The sequence below is a fragment of the Myotis brandtii genome, unplaced genomic scaffold (genome assembly GCF_000412655.1).
Source record: "Myotis brandtii unplaced genomic scaffold, ASM41265v1 scaffold59, whole genome shotgun sequence".
Classification (NCBI taxonomy): Eukaryota; Metazoa; Chordata; class Mammalia; order Chiroptera; family Vespertilionidae; genus Myotis; species Myotis brandtii.
In genome coordinates this window covers 5,808,378-5,829,606 of record NW_005370223.1, presented here as the reverse complement: position 1 = coordinate 5,829,606, position 21,229 = coordinate 5,808,378, and the positions used below count along the sequence as shown (strand labels likewise).

The 21,229-nt window shown below is 34.9% G+C and overlaps 1 protein-coding gene across 2 annotated transcripts in view; it reads left to right on the top strand.

The window, feature by feature from the left end:
• Window positions 1–20,809, top strand: part of RRM2B (ribonucleotide reductase M2 B (TP53 inducible)) — a 30,637-nt gene extending 9,828 nt beyond the window's left edge. The window contains exons 3-10 of one of the 2 annotated variants that reach the window (XM_005879284.2): window positions 2,156–2,272; window positions 3,045–3,178; window positions 3,619–3,713; window positions 7,181–7,314; window positions 11,476–11,580; window positions 13,349–13,462; window positions 17,700–17,878; window positions 19,132–20,809. In XM_005879284.2, coding sequence (XP_005879346.1) covers window positions 2,156–2,272; window positions 3,045–3,178; window positions 3,619–3,713; window positions 7,181–7,314; window positions 11,476–11,580; window positions 13,349–13,462; window positions 17,700–17,852 — 852 coding nt within the window. In that variant the 3' untranslated portion in view covers window positions 17,853–17,878; window positions 19,132–20,809. Of the gene's footprint in view, window positions 1–2,155; window positions 2,273–3,044; window positions 3,179–3,618; window positions 3,714–7,180; window positions 7,315–11,475; window positions 11,581–13,348; window positions 13,463–17,699; window positions 18,146–19,131 lie in introns of those variants that run through there. The other variant, XM_014550263.1, reaches the window with a different exon arrangement.
• The last annotated feature ends 420 nt before the right edge of the window (window positions 20,810–21,229 follow it).

Sequence of the window (21,229 nt, the reverse complement as noted above, 5' to 3'; positions counted from 1 at the left end):
AGAGGCCTGTTGCACGAAGAGATTCGTGCAATAGGCCTTCCTTTCTCCTGGCTGCTGGCACCGGTTTTCCTCCGGCACCTGGCACCCAGGCTTTCGCTGTGGCCGGGCTCCAGCCGGAGCCGGCCCTGGGGCCGCCAGCACAGCGAAGCCTCACAGCCCCGGGGCTGTCAGGCTTAGCTCCACCACTTGGAGCCTATGTATGCAAATTAACCGCCATCTTTGTTAGGTTAATTTGCATACTCTCCTGATTGGCTGGCTGGCGTAGCGAAGGTACGGTCAATTTACATGTTTGTCTATTATTAGGTAAGATATGGCTTATTATCAGAAACCTTGATTCAAAAAACAAAGTTCTGGGATTCTTTTTTTAAAGCTATCCACAGAATTCTGATAACTAGTAATTTGGAATCAATATTTAGATGGTAAATTGAAGACTTTACTGAAATAAGATAAAGCTGGCCAGGGGGTTTACACTGGGAATGGAAAATGACCAATGTAATATAAATAAAATTTATAGGACCTTTTGAAAGCTGAGTGTTTGAAGAGATACGTTTGATAAGTCAGAGTGAGCATATTGTAATATTAACATTTAATATCAGGAGTATAATAGTTAAAAACCAGGAACTTCAATTAAACCTCAGTTGAACTAAAATAATATAGGACCTGATTTTTAGCTTGTATATTTTAAAAGATATTTGCAAATATTTTCCCCTTCCTGCCCCATTGTATCCCAATGCTTAGCACAGTGTCTGGCATTTGTAGTGTTAGATAGGACAAGGGTTTCACGGTCTGGGCATTTAGTTCTGACTAAATGCTATTCTTGCTAAATGTAAAATGTAGCACAGTATTTTGCAGATGCAGCTGTAAAGAGGATGAGCTTGACAGGAACCCAACACTAAGTGTAGTCAACTGAAAAGAAGAAACCAATGTGGAATTAGCCAAATAGTGTAGATAACCAATGGCTAAGCCTCCCTTTCGCAAGCCAATGCTTTGAATATGAATCCCGTCTCCTTTACTTGCTACAAGTAAATAAAAATAACTAATGAAAGCCACTTCTCATTCTTGACTAGAACACCCCAAGCGTCAAATCCTTTAAGTTCAGGAATAGTAAATAGGTGCTCAGTAATCACTGAAAGAATAAAGTAATGAGGAAAGGATTTTAGAAAAGAAAACAAATGATTCAAAGGGTGAAACAGTCCTTTTTAAAATGGTAGAAGAGATTAGGGTTTTGTAGAATAAATAAAAGAAGGACAAAGGACAATTACATGTCTCAAATGTTTATGAGGTGACTGTGAAACATACTTAAGAGATCTTCCCGAGCTGAAGTGATATCTACAGGGTACATTTAAAGACTGTTTTTGAATTGTAGATTCCACCAAACTCTAGAGTACATCTCGCTATTAATTCCAAGGACTAGTTCTAATAAACATGTTCGAAACATTTCTATTCTCAGAGGAAGTCATACTTATAAATTGCTTTAAAACCCAGGTTTGTGACCTGCCTGGCATTACTTCTAGATATGAAAGTAGATTAGCCTGCATTAAAGTAGCAGCTGTAACTGCCTAATTATCTGTCTATATATAAATGCCTAATTATCTAACACTATTGTGTTATGTAAGTTGTTATGTATTATATAAAATGTTAAAGCAACAGCTGCTGGAAGTCATTAGTTTATTCACCTCAGTTCTTTCTTGACCAGATTCTATTCTCTCCTGCCTTTTGCCCCTTTCTTCATTTGTTCCAGTGCCACTAAATTATGTTTTTCCCCCTAGCTTTATTGATATACTTGATATGTAACATTTTTGTAAGTTGGAGGCTGTCTTCGTGCTGTGTCTTAACATGGTGGAAAGGGCAGTGGAGCTCTCTGGGCCTCTTTCATAAGGACACTAATCCCATCCATGCGGGCTTCACTCTCATGGCCTAATCACCCCAAAGGCTCCACCTCCAAACACCATCACTTTGGACATTTCAACATAGATATTTGTGGATGATGGTGAAAACAAACATTCAGTCTGTAGCGTGATGTTAATATTTTTTTCCTTCTTAAAAATTTTCCCGCTAATGAGATGTCCCTCCTTAACTTTGAGGTGGAAGTTATTTTTCCAAATATTTTGAGAATTTAACTTCAAGTGAAAATGTTGAAATCTTTTTATTTTAGGTTGACTTATCGAAGGATCTCCCACACTGGCACAAGCTTAAATCAGATGAGAAGTATTTTATCTCCCACATCTTAGCCTTTTTTGCAGCCAGTGATGGAATAGTGAATGAAAATTTGGTAAGATTTTTGTTTTATTTTACTTTTGTTTCCATTTAGCAGTTGAATGAAGATAATGGCAGTAAGATAATTAGACTGAACCTAAACATTTTTCTCTAGGAGATGAACTTGATGGAGCTTATTTCTTGAATTTGTTTTTCTGACAAAGTGTCAGAGGAAAGAATACATTTCTATTATTTGACCAGCACCATGTCATTATACCAAGCATCTTGTACCAATTTAAAATGCATAAGCATGAGTTTGATTTCTACCCTTAGATGTGAAGCCTAATAAAGAACCTGCACCTTAATAACCCTTCTGGAGCTCTGTAATAGAGCTCTAGGTTCTGGCTCCCCGTTTTTAAACTTGTATTATGGTTGGCCAGGAGGCATGCCTTCTTGTTAAAGAGAATAGAGATATATGAACTTTTATCATTAACTGAAAGGGGCTTAAGTAGATCTACTATCTGCTGTTGGAAAAAAAAGACTTAAGGTCAGTTATACAAAGTGAAATAATTATTTTTTGGTAGATGTTCTACAGTTTATTTGTCATTATAGTCAGTTTCTCTACCTAACAGATCAATTCACTTAATTGCTTAAGAATTCATTATGCAGCTACTTTACTGTGGAGGGTTGATAAATAGTACTGCTTAAAATACTCCATAAGATCTTTCTGACCTGCTAGTGGCATGACAGGCAATTTTTAAGTGATAATTCTGATGTCCAGATTCTGATTTGCAGTGTTCAATGAGAGCCCACAGAATTGGATATATATGTTTCCCTTATTTTCATAGGTGGAGCGATTTAGTCAGGAGGTGCAGGTTCCAGAAGCTCGCTGTTTCTATGGCTTTCAAATTCTCATCGAGAATGTTCACTCAGAGATGTACAGTTTGCTAATAGACACTTACATCAGAGAGCCCAAGAAAAGGTATCACCACTGGGGTTTTATTTACAAAGTTTTATCATATTGCTTGGTTATGTTAAGAGCAGAATTTACTCTAAAAGAAATGTTAGGGAAATTTTCAAATACGGAAGTATATATAGGAGTGTAAAGTTTTCTATTGCCCAATAATGTGTTCGCTTAAAAAAAAAAAGGAACCTGTATAGAACTTGTTAATCTGTGGAGCACATTCTGTATAGCAATTGAATATCGTAATTATTTGGTCTTGTATCAGACCAGATCCAAACCACTAATTTGAATTTTACTTTAACTTCTATATTTTATGGATATGCAGAAATACAGAAAAATTACAAATATGGTAGTAGACCATAGAGTTGCGATTATTATATCTAATTAGCCAATGAACATTTATTTTGATTAAGAAAAACACGTTAATAACTTTGCCATTAATTATTTTGTTTTTACAGGGAATTTTTATTTAATGCAATTGAAACAATGCCATATGTTAAGAAAAAAGCAGATTGGGCCTTGCGGTGGATAGCAGATAGAAAATCTACTTTTGGTTTGTAGCTTTAATTTATATATATCAAACTTGCCTTGAGCGTTAAAATACTATTTTACCTGGTGTAACTGTCTCAAGTCTCAATGTGCACCTTTATTTGAATCATTCTTTCTAATTCATTAGAAACCAGGATTAAAATAATCTAAAACTGCCCTGCTCAGTTGTTGGAGCATTGTCCTGGACACCAAAAGGTGGTGGGTTTGATTCTCAGGGCACATACCCAGGTTGTGGGTTCATCCCCGAGTGGGGCAAGATCGATGTTTCTCTCTCTTTCCCTTTCTCTCTCTAAAATCAATAAAGTTATTTTAAAAAATTAAAATAATTGAAAACTATCTATTCTGTTTAATAAATTGAAAGTTGAAAGGCTAAGATGTCAGTGTATAATAACAAGTAAATACGTCAGTCACATAGAATCTGGCAAGAGTCTTAAAGCAATCCACAATTTATATCTGCTTTCAGGAATGTTTATTTTTTAAATTTAAGGTGAGTCAAAGTCTTACATTCTTCAGGAAACAAATATATAGTTTCTGAAAAACTAAAGATTAGTGCACTCAACTAGAGCAAGGAACCATTTGCAGGAACAGGCTTATTTTTTACTCTTCTGGATGAGTTGAAATTCTATAACTCTTTAAAGGAAGGGTTTAACATTGTATCTTATATGTAGTAGTTGCTCAGTACATCTTTTTAAAATTAATTAAACTATTCAGATAATTCATTTGAATAGCTCTAAGTATCTGCCTTATTCTTATCTATTTTATAATTTGTGTTCTTTACTTTCTGGATTGAATTAAAATGTGGGGAAGCAGATCTCAAGATTTTTTATTTCAGGACTCATTTGCACACTTAAAAAATTTTTGAGGACTCCAGAGTGCTTTTATTTGTGTGGGCTATTGATATTTCCATATTAGAAATTAAAACTAATAAACTTTAAACATATTTATTAATGCATTTTTAAATGAAAATAACCTGTTAGATTTTAACATATTTATGAAAAAACTATATTTTCCAGAAAAGAATTAGTGAGAATGGCATACTTTTTAATTTTTGCAAATCTTTTTAATGCCTGACTAAATAGAAGACAGCTGAATTATATCTGCTTCTGTATTTGCATGATGTTGTTTTAGTTGAAGTGTGCAAAAAAAATCCACCCTCATTCAGATAAGTAGTTAGAAAAGGGGAGAGTATTTTACTAGGCTTTTCAGATTATTATGGTAATGCCATGTAGCATCTGCAAAACACTATATACTCATGAGAGAATGGTAGTAAAAAATATAAAGTAGTGCCTTAGTATTTTTAAGAAAATAGTTTTGACCCCACAGACCTCCTTGGTCTGTGAATTTCCAGCGATCCCTGGAGCACACATTGACAGTCAGTGATGTAATGTAAGGTATGACAAGCTTACAGTATATTAGGGAAGAAACAGATACATTTGTGTTGCCTTCAGTTCATTTTAAGAATGAGAAAAGCAGTGATTCTAAATGTGCAAAAAAATCACTGGAGAATTTGTGGAAAAGCCCTGCAGAATCCTGGTCTTCACCCGAGTGATGTAAGAGGCCCAGGTAGGACTGAGGAATCTGTATTTTATACATAGTTGATTTCCTACAAGTGGTTTGAAAGGCACATTTTGAGAAACAATGGCTTTAGAGATTAATAAAAGGGAAATTCCAAGGTGTTCAAGATGCAATGAAAATATTAGGATGGATAATTACTGATGGAAAATTGAGAACAGGCAAAAAAAAAAAAAAATGAGGAACAGGCGCCAAGAAAGCATGTATTTCATGACACTGCCAAAGAAAGCAACCTAGAAATACAGAAAATTAGAGGAGGGTGCAGTCACCATGCAGCACCAGAGGCTCCATTTAAATTCTCCCTATTGCTTACTCTCAAGGCAAACTCCATTTAGGGTTCTGAGTCGGCCTCGGGGAAAAGAACATGGTCTCAAATGGTGTAGGAGAGTGGAATGGGTGGTGGGAAGGGAAAAAGTGAAGAACACATTGGTGGCCCTCTTTGGGAGAGGAGCTAAAAGACACGAAAACATTGTCTCGCTTCACCAAACACCTGTACTTCCTGTTAACTGGCTGGGGAAGTGCAGTTTTATGAACTAATTGTGCCACCTGCACCGTTAGTGCCTTTAGCTTGATGAAGTTGGCTTAGGGCTTTGCTGGTATTTTAGGTGACCTAGTAGGATGCAGTAGAGCAACTGTTCTTTCCTCAGATCCAGACTCTTCTAATCCTTTACATTTAGCTAAAGAGAACCTAAGAATATTCCTTTAAAAAGCATTAGCTTATTTGAAAGTTACTATGTTATAAGGAGATTCAACTCCAATATAGCTAAAAATTCTTAAATATATATCTGCTTAGTTTTTTAAAAATTGAGATATAGTGCTTAATTTTAAAAAGATTTTGAAAGAACTTGTTGATTTGGTTTCTGGGCAGAATAGTTGTATTTGATATAATTGATCTATCTGATTTGGTTTGTTTACGATAATCAGGGAAAAGAACAAGAACAAACCAGAGCACTATTTAGAAACAGCCAGTAATATTTAAACTTAGTCATCTTTCTTTTTGAAATTAAATATTATAATGACATTTGTTTGGGAAGTTATAAATATTTATTCAGTTTTTGCATCAAGTTTTAGCAATTTCATAATGTCTTTTATCATCTAGTACTTATATAGTTTCCATTGATTTAGATCAGGACACATTTATTAAGAGCCTGCTATTGTGTATTTGGTCTCCCAACAAGTACTGGGATTCCAACTATGATCTTTAGTTGGTTCAAGTCCTCAGTTGCCTTTATTTTACAGTCTTACCAAACAAACTTTTCTCCCTAGACAGACATATACATAAATATTTCAGGTATGCAATGTGGCATAGGGCCTTGAGAATGATCTTCTTTTGGGTTAAACCTATAATCATCAGCAAGAGATAATGTTGCAGATATGCTGCCACTAGAGACAGACATGTTAGGAGATTGGCTTCTGCAAAGTCCTTGCCTAGCAGTGAGTACGCCAGCCAGGCCTAGGGACCCTACCAGTGCACAAAATTTCGTGCACCGGGCCTCTAGTTTGTTATAAAAGCCATCTTCTACTCTCCATTCTTGAGGCACACACACGCACACACACTTACTGTACTCACAGGCACATGTGGTGCACAGATAAATCACCTCTTCTTTTTTAGTGTAAAAGGTTCTCCTTTGTCTACATACCAAGACCTATAGGAGAGTTCCGTGTTAGACATAGGATTTGAAGTAGATACACCTTTCTGTACTTTTCTGCTCTAGTAGGTAGAGGTGGCGGATTTCCTCCTAAGGACTCTTGGCTATTGCACTAACTTGTTGATTTGGTTTCTGGGCAGAATAGTTGTGATATTGTTATAAAAATATGTAAAGTGTGTGTGTGTGTGTAGCTTAAAAATGTCTGCAGCCTATAATATTTCGTACAATGAAACTAGTTTTTGTCTCCTAGGGGAAAGGGTGGTGGCCTTTGCTGCTGTAGAAGGAATTTTCTTCTCAGGCTCATTTGCTGCTATATTCTGGTTAAAGAAAAGAGGTCTGATGCCTGGACTCACCTTTTCCAATGAACTCATCAGCAGAGATGAAGTAAGGAATGAAGTATTCTTCTATTAGTATTTGTATTTATACTTGGTGTTCATTTATTTTTCTTTCCCCTGGAAAATGCTTATGGTGACCCAAGGATCCTGGTAATTAAAAGAAAGTCATTTCTTCCTTGGCTTTTAAGACACTGCTTTCCTCCTGCCTCTTAACTTTCTCCTCAGTCTCCTCTGCTCATCCTTAAATATTGTATCCTGGTTCCCTCTTTCACTGTATATAACCTCCTGACTGATCTAATTTATTCAGCTACCACCCAGATGCTCATAACAACCAAAACTTTATCTTAAGTCCATCTATTCTTTTCTGAGCTCCAAACTTGTGTATTCGGGTGCACGTTAGATGGTTTTTCCTGGAAGGCGAAGTCAAACTCATCTTTCTCCCAAAATTTTTTCTTCGTTCTGTTTTCCCTAGCTTATTGAGGGTTGCCATCTTCCATCCACTCATTTAAATTTGAAATCTGGGAGTCATTTTAGATGGTTTCTTTTATTTTGCACACGCACACCCAGATAGTAACTAAACCTTGTCTCCCTCTACCTGCAATACCCTTTCCATCTTTCCTACCAGTTTTTTAATTTGTTGGTTTCCTTCTTAAAGTTGCAACTCAAACTTTCCTGACCTAAATAGGTAAAATTGATCACTCTTTCCTCCATGCATCGCTTTGAAACTGGAACTTGTTCCTATCTTACAGTCCATAACATATATTGTATATCTTTTCTCTCTTCTCTGCTAGTCTCTAAGCTCCTTGAGTTTATCTTTCTGTTCTCAGTATTTAGTCCATTACAGCAATTCAGTTCATGTTTATTGACTACACCAATCCTGGCTGAGCTTACCTCAAAGTGGCCTTAATTTCTCTGAGCCTCAGTATCTTCAAATATGAACCTTAAAAGGGTTTTGTTAAAATACAATTAAACAGTATGTGTGAGTACTTTTTAAGTGCCATAAAATGCTTTGTATAATTACCTTTTGTTGTTTTATGTCTTTAAATTTCTTATATTTTTATTATTAATGTCATATCTAATTATTATAGAGAAGTAAGAAAATAAAATCACTCAATCTCAACACAGATAATCTCTTTTAGTATTTCATTGTATTTCTTTCTGGGTGTTTTTTTTGACATTTAAATCTATGTAGATATATGCAGACATCATATTTTTACAATTTGAGATATTCTTGTATTTTTGTAAGCTATTCTTTTTTTTCACTTAGCAGAATATTGTGAGCATTTTTCTATGACAGTAAGCATTTTTTGTAAACAGTAATTTTGTTAGATATATAATATTCTAATGAATATTACTGTTTGACTATTCTATAGTTAGAAATTTAGGTTGTTTCCAGATATTTTGTTTATTTGCTTTGCTATAATGCAAAATGCATATCTTTGTATGTAAGCTTTGTCCCAAATTCATAATATTTTTCTAAGCTAGATTTACTAATGGTAGAATTACTAGATTTTAAGGTATAAACATTTTAAAGGTCATTCATACTTGCTTGCAGATTTCTTCCCAGAAATTTTATAGCAATATTCAGCCCTACCTAGCAACCTATGAATGTGTCTTTTCTTAATATACTCTTACTAGAATTTAGATTTATGTGATAAATATTTGACAAATTTTTTAAAATATATTTTTATTGGTTGTTTTTTTCTTTTTCTTTTTTTTTTTCTTTTTTTTTTTTGTATAAAGAGAGGAAAGGAGAGGGATAGAGATATAAAAACATTGATCAGCTACCTTCTGCATGCTCCTTACTAGGGATTGAGCCTGCAACCTGGGCATGTGCCCTGACCAGAAATTGAACCAGTAACCTCTTGGTTCATGGATGGATGCTCAACCACTGACCAGGCTATTTGACAAATTTAATAAGGGTAATGGTATCTCATTATTGATCTTATTTGCATTTGTTTGATTATTACTAAACATTGATCAGCTACCTTCTGCATGCTCCTTACTAGGGATTGAGCCTGCAACCTGGGCATGTGCCCTGACCAGAAATTGAACCAGTAACCTCTTGGTTCATGGATGGATGCTCAACCACTGACCAGGCTATTTGACAAATTTAATAAGGGTAATGGTATCTCATTATTGGTCTTATTTGCATTTGTTTGATTACTACTTAGATGACAAATTTAATAAGGGTAATGGTATCTCATTATTGATCTTATTTGCATTTGTTTGATTATTACTTAGATTGAACATTTAAAAATAATATTAGTCATTTATATTTTTTTTCTGTATTTGCTTATTCTTGTCTTTACTTTCGTTGGTATATATTCCTAATGCATAGTGATTGAGCTCTTTCACTAAGTATTTTTAAATGATTTTTAAAAATATTTATTTCATGGTTATAATATAAAATATGAATTTTGTTATATCTATTGCAAATATTTTCCCAGTTTGTCTTGTTTTTTTATTTTGTTTGTTCTTTTAACATACAAAACCCTGAAATTTATTGATGAGCTTTGAGTGATGAGTTAAGTAATCACACACATTTTCTTTTTGGCTTTTTAACATTTAACTTTCTAATGCAATTGGAAAAGGGCTGCGAGATACCATTACCCTACTCTTGCACAAATTTTGTGCATCATGCCTTTAGTCCTATATAATAATATAAGGCCAATATGCAAATCGACCAAACAGCAGAACCAATTGCTATGACATGCACTGACCACCAGGGGGCAGGTACTCAACTCAGGAGCTGCCCCCTAGTGGTCAGTGCACAGCCCTGGCTTCGTCTGGAAGGATGTCTGGTCTAATTAGCATATTACACTTTTATTATTGTACATAGTTTTCAGTTACTTGTTGATTTATTTAGAAAAACCTAAGCAAACTCTCATTTGTAATCCTTTAAAGTGGCTGTGTCTTCCTCTTCTTCACCCTTTGGTGGCTTACAAAATTGTTTCATTTTTCTTGTAGTTTAGAAATGTTAATCGACTCTGCCTTAGTGTCCTTCTCTGTTAATTTTGTTTGGAATGCCATCATCTTTCTGTATCTCTGGCTTCTTTCTTTTTTTTTGTTTTGTTTTGACTTTTTGAAATTTTCTTTTGTTGTCTTCAGCTTTAGAACATCTTTGTTTATTATGGGTTAAATTATTGTAGGTTGAATCTCCTTGCTCTGTTCTTCAACTATTTAACATTCTATACCATTTCTTGTATTTGCATAACCATTCTGTTGTCAAGGTATTTCACAACTTGTTCTTTGGTTGAGTTATTTGCAATGTCATTTCTGCTTTTTCAGCTTCAAATGGTATGCTTAATTCTTCACTTCCCATTTTCATTGCACTAAACTCGTTTTTATCTTGAGCCATTCTTATCTATACAAATAAAAGGGTAATATGCTAATTAGACCGGGTCAACTGGCCATCTTTTGGATGTCCTTCCGGACAAAGCCATGGTTGTGGGGGCCGAGGCAGAGGCAGTTAGAGGTGAGATCAGGCTGGCAGGGGGTTAGGGGCAATCAGGTCGGCAGGGGAGGGCAGTTGGGGGTGAGATCAGAGTGGCAGGGGAGGACAGTTGGGGGTGAGATCAGGGTGGCAGGGGAGGGCAGTTGGGGGCGAGGCAGGCAGGCAGGTGAGTGGTTAGGAGCCAGTGGTCCTGGATTTCGAGAGGGATGTCTTCACAGGGATTGGGCCTAAACTGGCAGTCGGACATCCCCTGAGGGGTCCCAGATTGGAGAGGGTGCAGGCCGGGCTGAGGGACACCCCCCAACCCCCATGCACAAATTTCATGCACCAGGCCTCTAGTTTAATATAAATGTCTTTTCAAAATCTGAGTATTTCATCTGTTCTTTAAATACTTACTTTTTAAAATCATTTCTTAATTTTTTTAGACATTAAAAATGAATGAACTTTCATATAGCTCTTCTTGCTTTGTTTTCCTTTCCAAAATGCTTTTGGTCATAGTTTTTGTTGTTGTTAATAATCCTTTTTTCATGTTGATGAGCTAAGATTTGCTGGCAGTGAAATTTTTTATTACGGGTTATTGTAATTTGCATTTTAATGAGATCTGAAGAAAAGAACCTCCTGGCCCTCTTAATCCTTCTTCTACATTCTTGCATTCCAAGACCCTATTCTATATGATGCCTGACACATCGCTGTGTGAAAAATAGCTGATTAAACTTGTTGGGGTTTTTTTTGACATTTTTTCTTCTGTTTTAGGGGCTTCACTGTGACTTTGCTTGCCTGATGTTTCGATACTTAGTAAATAAGCCTTCAGAAAAAAGGGTCAGGGAGATCATCATTAATGCTGTTGAAATTGAGCAGGTAAGCAGGGAAGCTTATATATGATTAGCACATCACTTTCTGAAGTGTGTATCGTTCTATTATTAGGTTGACTCATATGAAACTGCCATTTTGCAGGTAAAAATAAAAATCAGCAATTTCATATGGTCAATCTGACAGTACCAGTAGATAATGTGTTACAATTATTATGTTAGTTTATAATTTGCTCTATATGTAAGTATTATACATTACGTATATAAAGTCTGTTTAAGAACTGTTTTTTTTCTGTCTCATTGACCTGTCAAATTTTGTGCCATAACAAACTATTTTAATTATTTTAGCTTTATGTTTTTAGATTGTTAGCTACTAGAGGGAAGTGATAGTTTCTTGTTTGTTTTGTATTCTCAAAAAATCTAGCAGGATATCTAGCTAGAAGCATGCACCAGATGCTTATAGAATAAATAAATTAATTAATGAATAGTAAAACCCACTTTATAGCATGTAACGATCTATGACTAGAAAGATCTGGATGCTCCACTTAGGATGTGTTTTTATTATTTGAAAGAACTAGTTTAAAAGTAAAACAAATTTTAAAAAATGTTCTTAAATACTGCATAGTTAAACGGCCAAACTTTTTATATTGGGAGAGGGGAAAAGGCATAAAATACATTTTGGTATCTGTAATCATTTTGAGAACTAAGTCCAGATGGTTAATGTTTTTATTTTTCCTCTATTAACACTTTACCATCGTCTTTTAATATACTTGGAGTACAGTTTATCTCCCAACCCTCTTCCAGTCTCATTTTCTTTGTTAATTGTGTTTTCTCTCTTTTGTAATGTCCTTCCATAATGATGTTCTCCACAATGATTATTTTTGGTGAATCTTTTTCTAGATATTTCAGAACAAAGTATCTCCAAGTACCACAATTTACCCTGGCACCGGGTAGCTCAGTTGGTTTGAGCATCCTCTCAGTACGCCAACGTTTCGGGTTCAATCCCCAGTCAGGGCACATACAAGAATCAACCAATGAATGCATAAATAAGTGGAACAACAAATCGATATTTCTTTCTTTTTCACTCCCTCCCTCCCTCCCTCTCTCCCTTCCTCTCTCTCTAAAATCAATCAATATAAAAATTAAAAGTGCCAGTAATTTGATAGTTAGCTTCCATTTATTTTGGCTATTTGAGAATGTGAAATAATGTGAACAGTAAATATCCCAAACATTTTTTTAAAAACTGGACATTGGCCCTGACTGGTTTGGCTCAGTGGATAGAGCATCGGCCTTCGGACTGAAAGGTCCCAGGTTCGATTCCGGTCAAGGGCATATACCTTGGTTGCGGGCACATACCCAGTGGGAGGTGTGCAGGGGTCAGCTGATCGATGTTTCTCTCATCGATGTTTCTAACTCTCTATCTCTCTCCCTTCCTCTCTGTAAAATATCAATAAAATATATATTTTTTTAAAAAGAAATCAACTTTAAAAAAATGGACATTGTTTGCCATGATGAAAGAATTTAACCTAGTTTACTTTCCTTGGACAAGATTAGTGACTTAGAAGATTAATAAGACTAAAACTCTCCTTTTATTTGGAAGATACTAAATCAATAAAATATATTTTTTTTAAAAAGAAATCAACTTAAAAAAAATGGACATTGTTTGCCATGAATTTAACCTAGTTTACTTTCTTTGGACAAGATTAGATTAGCGACTTAGAAGATTAATAAGACTAAAACTGTCCTTTTATTTGGAAGATACATACTTATTTCTTGTTCTGTCTTTGTACTATATTCTATTTTTCTTTTTCTCTCAGGAGTTCTTAACAGAAGCCTTGCCAGTTGGCCTCATTGGAATGAATTGTGTTTTGATGAAACAGTATATTGAGTTTGTAGCTGACAGATTACTTGTGGAACTTGGATTCTCAAAAGTAAGATGTTTTAAAATGTATTACTACTAAGCTAAAATGTTATTGTCAAATGAGGTGATTAAAATATTGTATTTCAACTGAAATCATTTGTAACATACTAGTTTACTTTTAAAATGTCCATTGCATTGTTTTGCATGAACAAATTGGCTTTGCAAAATCCTTTGAAATGTAAAATGAAATTCATAACAGAAGTAGGAGGCTGATAAATCTTAGAACTAATAAGCTCAATAAATTATTTTCTAATAATTGCATGTATTATTTAAAATCAGATTATTTTTAAATAATTGCATTTCATATGCATATATGTGTTTTACCCTCATATAAATCTCCATGTGTCTTTGTTGTAATTTGGGGGTTAATACTTTTTTTAAAATATATTTTTATTGATTTCAGAGAGTAAGGGTGAGAGAGTGAGAGATAGAAACATCACTGATGAGAGAGAATCATTGATTGGCTGCCTCCTGCACACCCTCCACTGGGATTGAGCCCACAACCTGAGCACATGGTTCATAGGTTGATGCTCAACCACTGAGCCATGCTGACTGGGCTGGGTTAATACTTTTAAATAGGAAATAGTATGACAACATTAACTATCATAACTTACTCTTTGAACTCAGTTGTCTTGAAGTTATTTCTGTCACTTTGTTTATCAGATATAATGTATCTGAGTTTCGTAAAGAGGTGTGATTTTCACATGACTTAGCAGATGGAGGCTGCAGCCAGACTACCTGGGTTTGAATCCTGGTTCCACCGCTTTCTAGCTATGTGACTTAGGCAAGTTGCTTAAGCTTTATCTCAGTTTCCTATCCATAAAATGGAGATGATATTAATTATACCACAAAGGATTATTTAAAGCATTTAAAATAGTGTCATACTTACAGTAAAGGCACACTAAGTGGTCATGTTGTATTCAACGTAAGTGGAACATTCACAGAACTTTACTGTGTTCTGCACCATGGTAATTAAAAATTACTAGTATAAGTTTGATTTCTTAGCATGGAAATGTAAGTTTAAATTGTATTTAATGAGAAGCCTTATGAAATTCATGATTCTGGGTAATTATTACCTTTTTTGGTTATGCATTTATATTCTGGTAACTACAGAAATACTGTAAAGAGTCAGGTGAGGGAAAGGTTTTTGTAAGATAAACTATCCTATATAATAAAAGGCTAATATGCAAATTGACTGAATGGCAGAACAACCGGTTGCTATGACGCACACAGACCACCAGGGGGCAGATGCTCACTGCAGGTCAGTGCGCTGCCTCCGTGTGGCAGTGCTAAGGATGTCCAACTGCTGACTTAGGCCCACTCCCCGGCAGTCGGACATCCCCCGAGGGCTCCCAGACTGTGAGTGGGCGCAGGCCAGGCTGAGGTACCCCCTGAGTGTACGAATTTCATGCTCCGAGCCTCTAGTATTTTATAATTTTAGTTGCAACATTCTCTCTGTTTATCGATAAGTAATGAGAGAAATCAAGATTACAATTGTATTAATATGATCTCTTAAATTTATAAACTGTGTATTAAAAATTTATATTTGTTCCTAAGTTATACCAATATGTTTGTTATAAGAAAATTAATTTGCTTACTTAAACCTTAACGTGAACTCGCTATCCTTTATCCCACCACCGTATCCTCACACCCACACATCCATGCTTTCCTGCTTATTGGAAAACCTTGGACCCCTGGGTCTAGTTTTCCCTTTGGGAACTTGCTAAATGTAGGTATGTAAAACATGCCTCCTACAAAAGAAAATCTAAACATAGTGTAAAACAGCATTTTTCACAGGCTTTCAACATATCTCAATAAACTCCCCAAAGCAGAAATTATACAGACCTCTTAGATTTTAATACATTTAAATGAGAAAGTCATAATAAAAGATTGCCAAAAAGTTCCATCTACTTAGAAATTGAAAAGATATCCTTTAAAATGAGATTAAAAGTGAAAATATAAACTAATAGAAAATGTAAACTAAATGACAATAAGATTACTGTATATCAGAATTTATAGAATCCTCAGGAAAATTTATAGCCTTGAATGTATATATTAAGAAAACAGCAATTAAAATACATAAACTAAACTTTGAACTCAAGGAGCTGTAAGAAGAACTATTCTTAATGAAGACAATTTTTGGTAAAATAAGAGATTACTTAAATTAGCAAATGGTTGTCATTTATACAGAATTCCAATTAGGAGCCATGTTTATGATGTTTTCAACTTCTCTTTTAGTTTAGTATTAGTCGGTAAATATTTGAGTACTTCAGTGTGTCAAAAACAAGTCACTTAATTTCACTTGGTCTTAGTTACTTTGTCTATGCCATGAATGATTTGGAAGGTTGCCAGTTTTAAATCCAGTAAATCTATAACTATTAGTCCAGTACTTTTTCCACTTATTTGGCTGTATATGGTAGCGCAAATTTTCACTCCCTCCTAAAACACTATTTCTGACAGGAAAAATTTCACAGAATTCTACCACTCAACCATACTAGCGTAGCGGTGTGTTGGTTTTTTTTAATTAAGAAAATATATATATATTCCCAAAATATATACACACACTTTGAATAATTATAAAGGCAGTGTTCATTAAAATACATTTCATTTTCAAAATTGAGCTATCAGCTGCTGAAGTATGTATACATTTTTTAGGACAATACACACACGTGTGTGTGTGTGTGTGTGTGTGTGTGTGTGTGTGTGTGTGTATAAAGATATAAATCACAGAGTATACAATTCATCTATTAATAAATGAAGAATTCAGTGTTTTTAGTATATTCACATTTGTGCAGTTATCACAACAATCTGTTTTAGAACATTATTCTTATCACCCCACAAAGAAACTCTGTACCGATTAGCATTCAGTCACATCTCTCTTTCCCCCACCTCCACCTCAGATCTAGGCACCATAATCTAATTTCTGTCTCTTTAGATTTGCCTCTTCTGTATATCCCATTTCTCATATAAGTGGAATCACACAGCATATGGTCTTTTGTGTTTAGCTTCTTTACTTAGTATAATGAAAGTATTATCAGTATTTTATTCCTTTTTATGGCCCAGTAATATTCTTTTGTTTAGCTATACCAAATTTTATCCATTTAACAGGTGATAAACATTTGGGTGATTTCTACGTTTTGGCTATTATGAATGATGCTGCTATGAACACTGATGTATAAATTTTTGTGTGGACATATATTTTCATTTCTCTTGGATATCTAACTAGAAGTGAAATTGCTGGATCATATGCTAACTCTAGTTTTAATATTTAGGGGAACTTTCAGACCGTTTTCTACAGTCCTATACCATTTTACATTAACACCAGCAGAATATGAGAGTTCCAATTTCTCCACATCCTCACCAATGCTTGTTGTCTGCCCTAATGTGTGTGAAATGGTATCTTAATGCAGTCTTGATTTGCTTTTACCTAATGGATAATGATTTTGAGCATCTTTTCATGTGCTTATTGGCCTTTTGTAAATTTTCTTTAGAGAAATGTTTTCTTGTCTACTAAGATTCTTTGCCCATTTTTAATTGGGTTATTTGAATGTATTCTTATCTGTGGTGTTCATAATTTCTGCTGGAATACTCCTAAATTAAAAAGTCCTCTTTTATTGCCCCTCATGACTCATTAAAATGTTTCACAGTTTCCGTTAGCTGTATCTTCACGTCTGCTTCTTGAATTGAGAAGCAATAAAAAAGCTTCTTCTCAACACATGTCCCACTTTTTGGGAAAGGTCACTGTGGATAGGATTTATTCTGTCTTACCTCATCATGGTTCCTTACCTGATGTGATTATTCTCTTATGGAACTAAGAAATATTTAGGTCTACACTACACTGTTGGGAATTTAATCTTTTCTGCTATCATGTTTAGGTGACTACCTAATGGTAATACCTGTGAAAAATGTCTATAATATCTATGGTGTCTTAAATTTCTCAAGCTGAAAACATTTTAGTTGGTTGGTGTTAAATCTTTCATTTCCTGAGATAACCTCCTCTTCCCTTTCTACTTCTTAGAATACCAGAGATGCTCGCATAGTATCTTGAAGAGGTTAGTAGGTGATTTTAGTCATCTGAACATTTATCAGCCTTGAGCCTCTCCAGATCCTTAGGGAATAGGTGGTCCTGTGGGTGACTAGATAGGTGTTGGAGACACCTGAGCTCTGTTATCTGTTGCTCTTCTTGTGGGATATAATTTGGCTTCTTCAGAATATCTAATAACATTTCTTTTTCTTCTTTTTTTCAGATTTTTCAGGCAGAAAATCCCTTTGATTTTATGGAAAACATTTCTTTAGAAGGGAAAACAAATTTCTTTGAGAAACGAGTTTCAGAGTATCAGCGTTTTGCAGTGATGGCGGAAAACACAGATAATGTCTTCACCTTGGATGCAGATTTCTGAAACCCTTCCCTTATTTAAACTTATTGGTAAATAGCAGTCTATTTTTCTCTGCTTTAAAAAATATAAAAACAAAAAAAATTTTTTTAAGTATCTCCTTTAAGGAATTCCTAGGAGTTTGCTCAAAAGGAAATCCAAAACCAAATATCAATCCATTTGGATCTGTATGAATACACTCCAACTTTCCAGTTTAACAACCAGAATGTGACCTAAATGCTTTTGTTTTGTTACCAAAATATAAGATGGCATTATGTAGTGATTAATAGCTTGAGGTGAGGTCTCAGATATGAATTTGAGATTCTGTCCTTACTACTTTGTGTGACACTTGGCAAGTCAGTTAATTGCTCTCAACCTCAGTGTACTTACCTTTAAAATGAGTGTAACAGCCCTGGCCAGTGTGTCTCAGTTGGTTGGAGCATCATCTCATTAATCAAAAGTTGGTGGGTTTGATTCCTGGTCAGGGCATATGCAGGAAGCAACTGATTGATGTTTCTCTCTCCCTCTCTCTAAAATAAATTAAAAATAAAAATAAATAAAATGAGTGTAATAGTAGGTCCTAAATTCAGAGAGGGCATGTGAGGATTTAGTCACAAAATAGGTGCTTAGTACTACCATGCATGTGAGGATTTAGTCACAAAATAGGTGCTTAGTACCACCACCACCACCACCACCACTACTGCTATTACTACTAGTACGTATTATTATTAATAGTGTTAATTGCAGTGATATTGTGATAAAATGCTCCCATCTCAAAGTAATTGTAATTCTAGATCCTAAGATCTAGTGTTAGATCTTAGTATTTTTAATGTTTGAGGAAGAATATAAAGATTTCCTAAAAATCATAATTCTCATTAATTTGAGAGCAACTTCTTTGAATTCCTCGGTATGTAGTAAAGGAAATTTGGTTCTTAGTTGCTTTGGGAAGGATACTTATGGAGTGGAATCCAGGAGGTTATCTTAATAGTTGGCCTTATGAGCAAAATGATTCTGCTCCTTTAGGAATTAAAAAGGGTAACTATTGCCAGATGTAACCCTGGAATGTTTAAAACCAGACGAATTAGCTAGACGAGCATTGCCCAAAGAGTGTTTGAAGAGTTATTAGCTCTCTAATAACTCTTGTGGGGTTCTGTGGTCAGATGAGTTTGGGAAATGCTGTACAGTCTATTGCTCTTTACAGTGTACACTCAGTACATCAAAGACTGAGAAATTCTGTAGTAAGTAAACTTATTTCCCTCTTCATATTCCAAACTTACTTAACACAGATATGTTTCTCATTTGTTAGCATCTAACCTGACTGGCGTTCCTCAGAACATACTTTGGAAAAAGCTGGCCTGGAATCATTTTATATGTAGAAGAAGGGCTTGTGGCTAAGCCAGGGAGAACCTGGTGGGGTTATGAACCATTTCAGATTTATGCCAAGCTGAGTCATGTACTGTGAGGGGGCTCATCTGTGTTTAATACTCTTAAAACTCTTTTTTTGCTGTTGTGAGATGTAGTTCTTTTAATGGAACTGTGCATGCTGCAGGATAGCAGATGGTGCAGGAGTTGGAGGAAAGGCCAGAAGCCAAGCTCTCTGAGCAGTCTGCCCCTCTTTACAGTAAGGAAGTGTCAGAGGTCGCCTGAGCCCCAGCAGGCAGTGGGGTGCCCCACTCACAGCATAATATCATGTCATAAAATTCTAGAAGCTCAGATTTAGAGATTTCCTCTTTGTATAAATTTTTGCCCCATGCATGCCACAACTACCTAATTGATTAAAACAGGATGTTCTCAAGTGGATGCAAAAGGAAGTGACTATAACCTTATTTGTTAGCATAATATCAGAAACTTGAGATATCTGGCCTATGATAATACCATTTGTTTGTTCAGTGCTTCATAGTTTGCCAGGTGTTTTTACATCACCTCATTTGGTCTCGCAACAGTGTTCTGAGCTTGACAGAGCAGCTTGTATTGAAATTTTACCAATGGAAAGAGTGAGGCTCCGAGAAGTTAAATGACTTGGCCAAGGTCTGTTCATAGTCACTATCCCTACAATGTAATTTTTAAAGGTCATTATGTTTCTTGTATTTAGTCATTTGTCAACCTTCTTGATTTGATTTTGCTTATTTCCCCATTAAAGTATTATATACTTTAATTAAGGTATCATATACATTAATTAAAGTATCGAAGTATCATAAACATCTTAACTATATTCAGGTAATATGTTCAAATATATTTACTGCCATACAAAAGCTTAACATTTAAAATTGATAATATCTGTAATGGATGGAATGAAAGAAAAATAGTCCATATTTACAGTCCATATATCCTTTGTTTTGAACCCAAATTTTTCTCAGAGGTAATGACAGGTGCCTTAATATGAAGCTTATTTATAGTAGCAATAAACCTAACTGTATTGAGATGAAAAAATTTTAATACTGAAATACTGGATTTTTAATACACTGGTGTATTACATTTGGTATTCTATATCCTTTCCCAGGCCTCCAGGTTGCATATTTATTTATTATGTTTAGTATTTTGGTTCTTAGTTTTGAAGGAATCAAGAAATTGTGGAATTTCTTTTTAGTATTATCTCGCAAGTAAAGAAAGAAAGTCAGAGTATGTTTACAATTTTTTAACAGCACATGTATTTAAATCATTGCTATAGTAATTAAAGTTAATTTTTTTTAGGAATATAAAAACTGGTAGTCCTATGATACATTGCATTTATTTAAAATGTTTCATTTTAGTATGTAGAATCATGTCTTAGAAGGATTTGGAGAGACAGTTGATCCAGTGCTTCCAGACAGGGCTGTTTTACTGTCCAATTATATACAATAATGAACCATTATTATTACAATACAAGCTTACCCCAGTCATGTCTTTATATATGAAATTTTTACAGTTGTCTCATTTTGGAAACTCAAGTTCTCTGCTTCTTTTGCCATTTTGTTTTTCATTTGTTCATTAAAAAAGTGATTATTTTCGATGAAAAAAAAAAGAAAAAAAAAGTGATTATTGAAAAAGACAGCAGCTTGCATATTTAAAAAATAAATTATTTAATTATCAGGATCTTGCATTTCACATTTAAATATGCTAACATCACTGTCCTAGAATTCCCAAATTGCATTTGTGCAGATTAAGCTGAGGGCCAAGTGTCACTAACTGGTTTTCAGTGATAAAGAAAGGCTGACGGGCTACATGAGAGCCAGTGGAGTCCTCTAATCAGTTCTTGTGTCTTGAACTAAGTTGAGTGAATTGGTAGCCGAATCAGGAACTCTTCCCACGCAGAATCTGCATATGTGGTACAGAAGTGAGACCTGTATGTCTTTGTTTGAAGTGGTCTGCTCCTCTTTAGACAGCTGCAGGTGTGGAGGGGAATCTGACATTCCTGAGGCTGCACA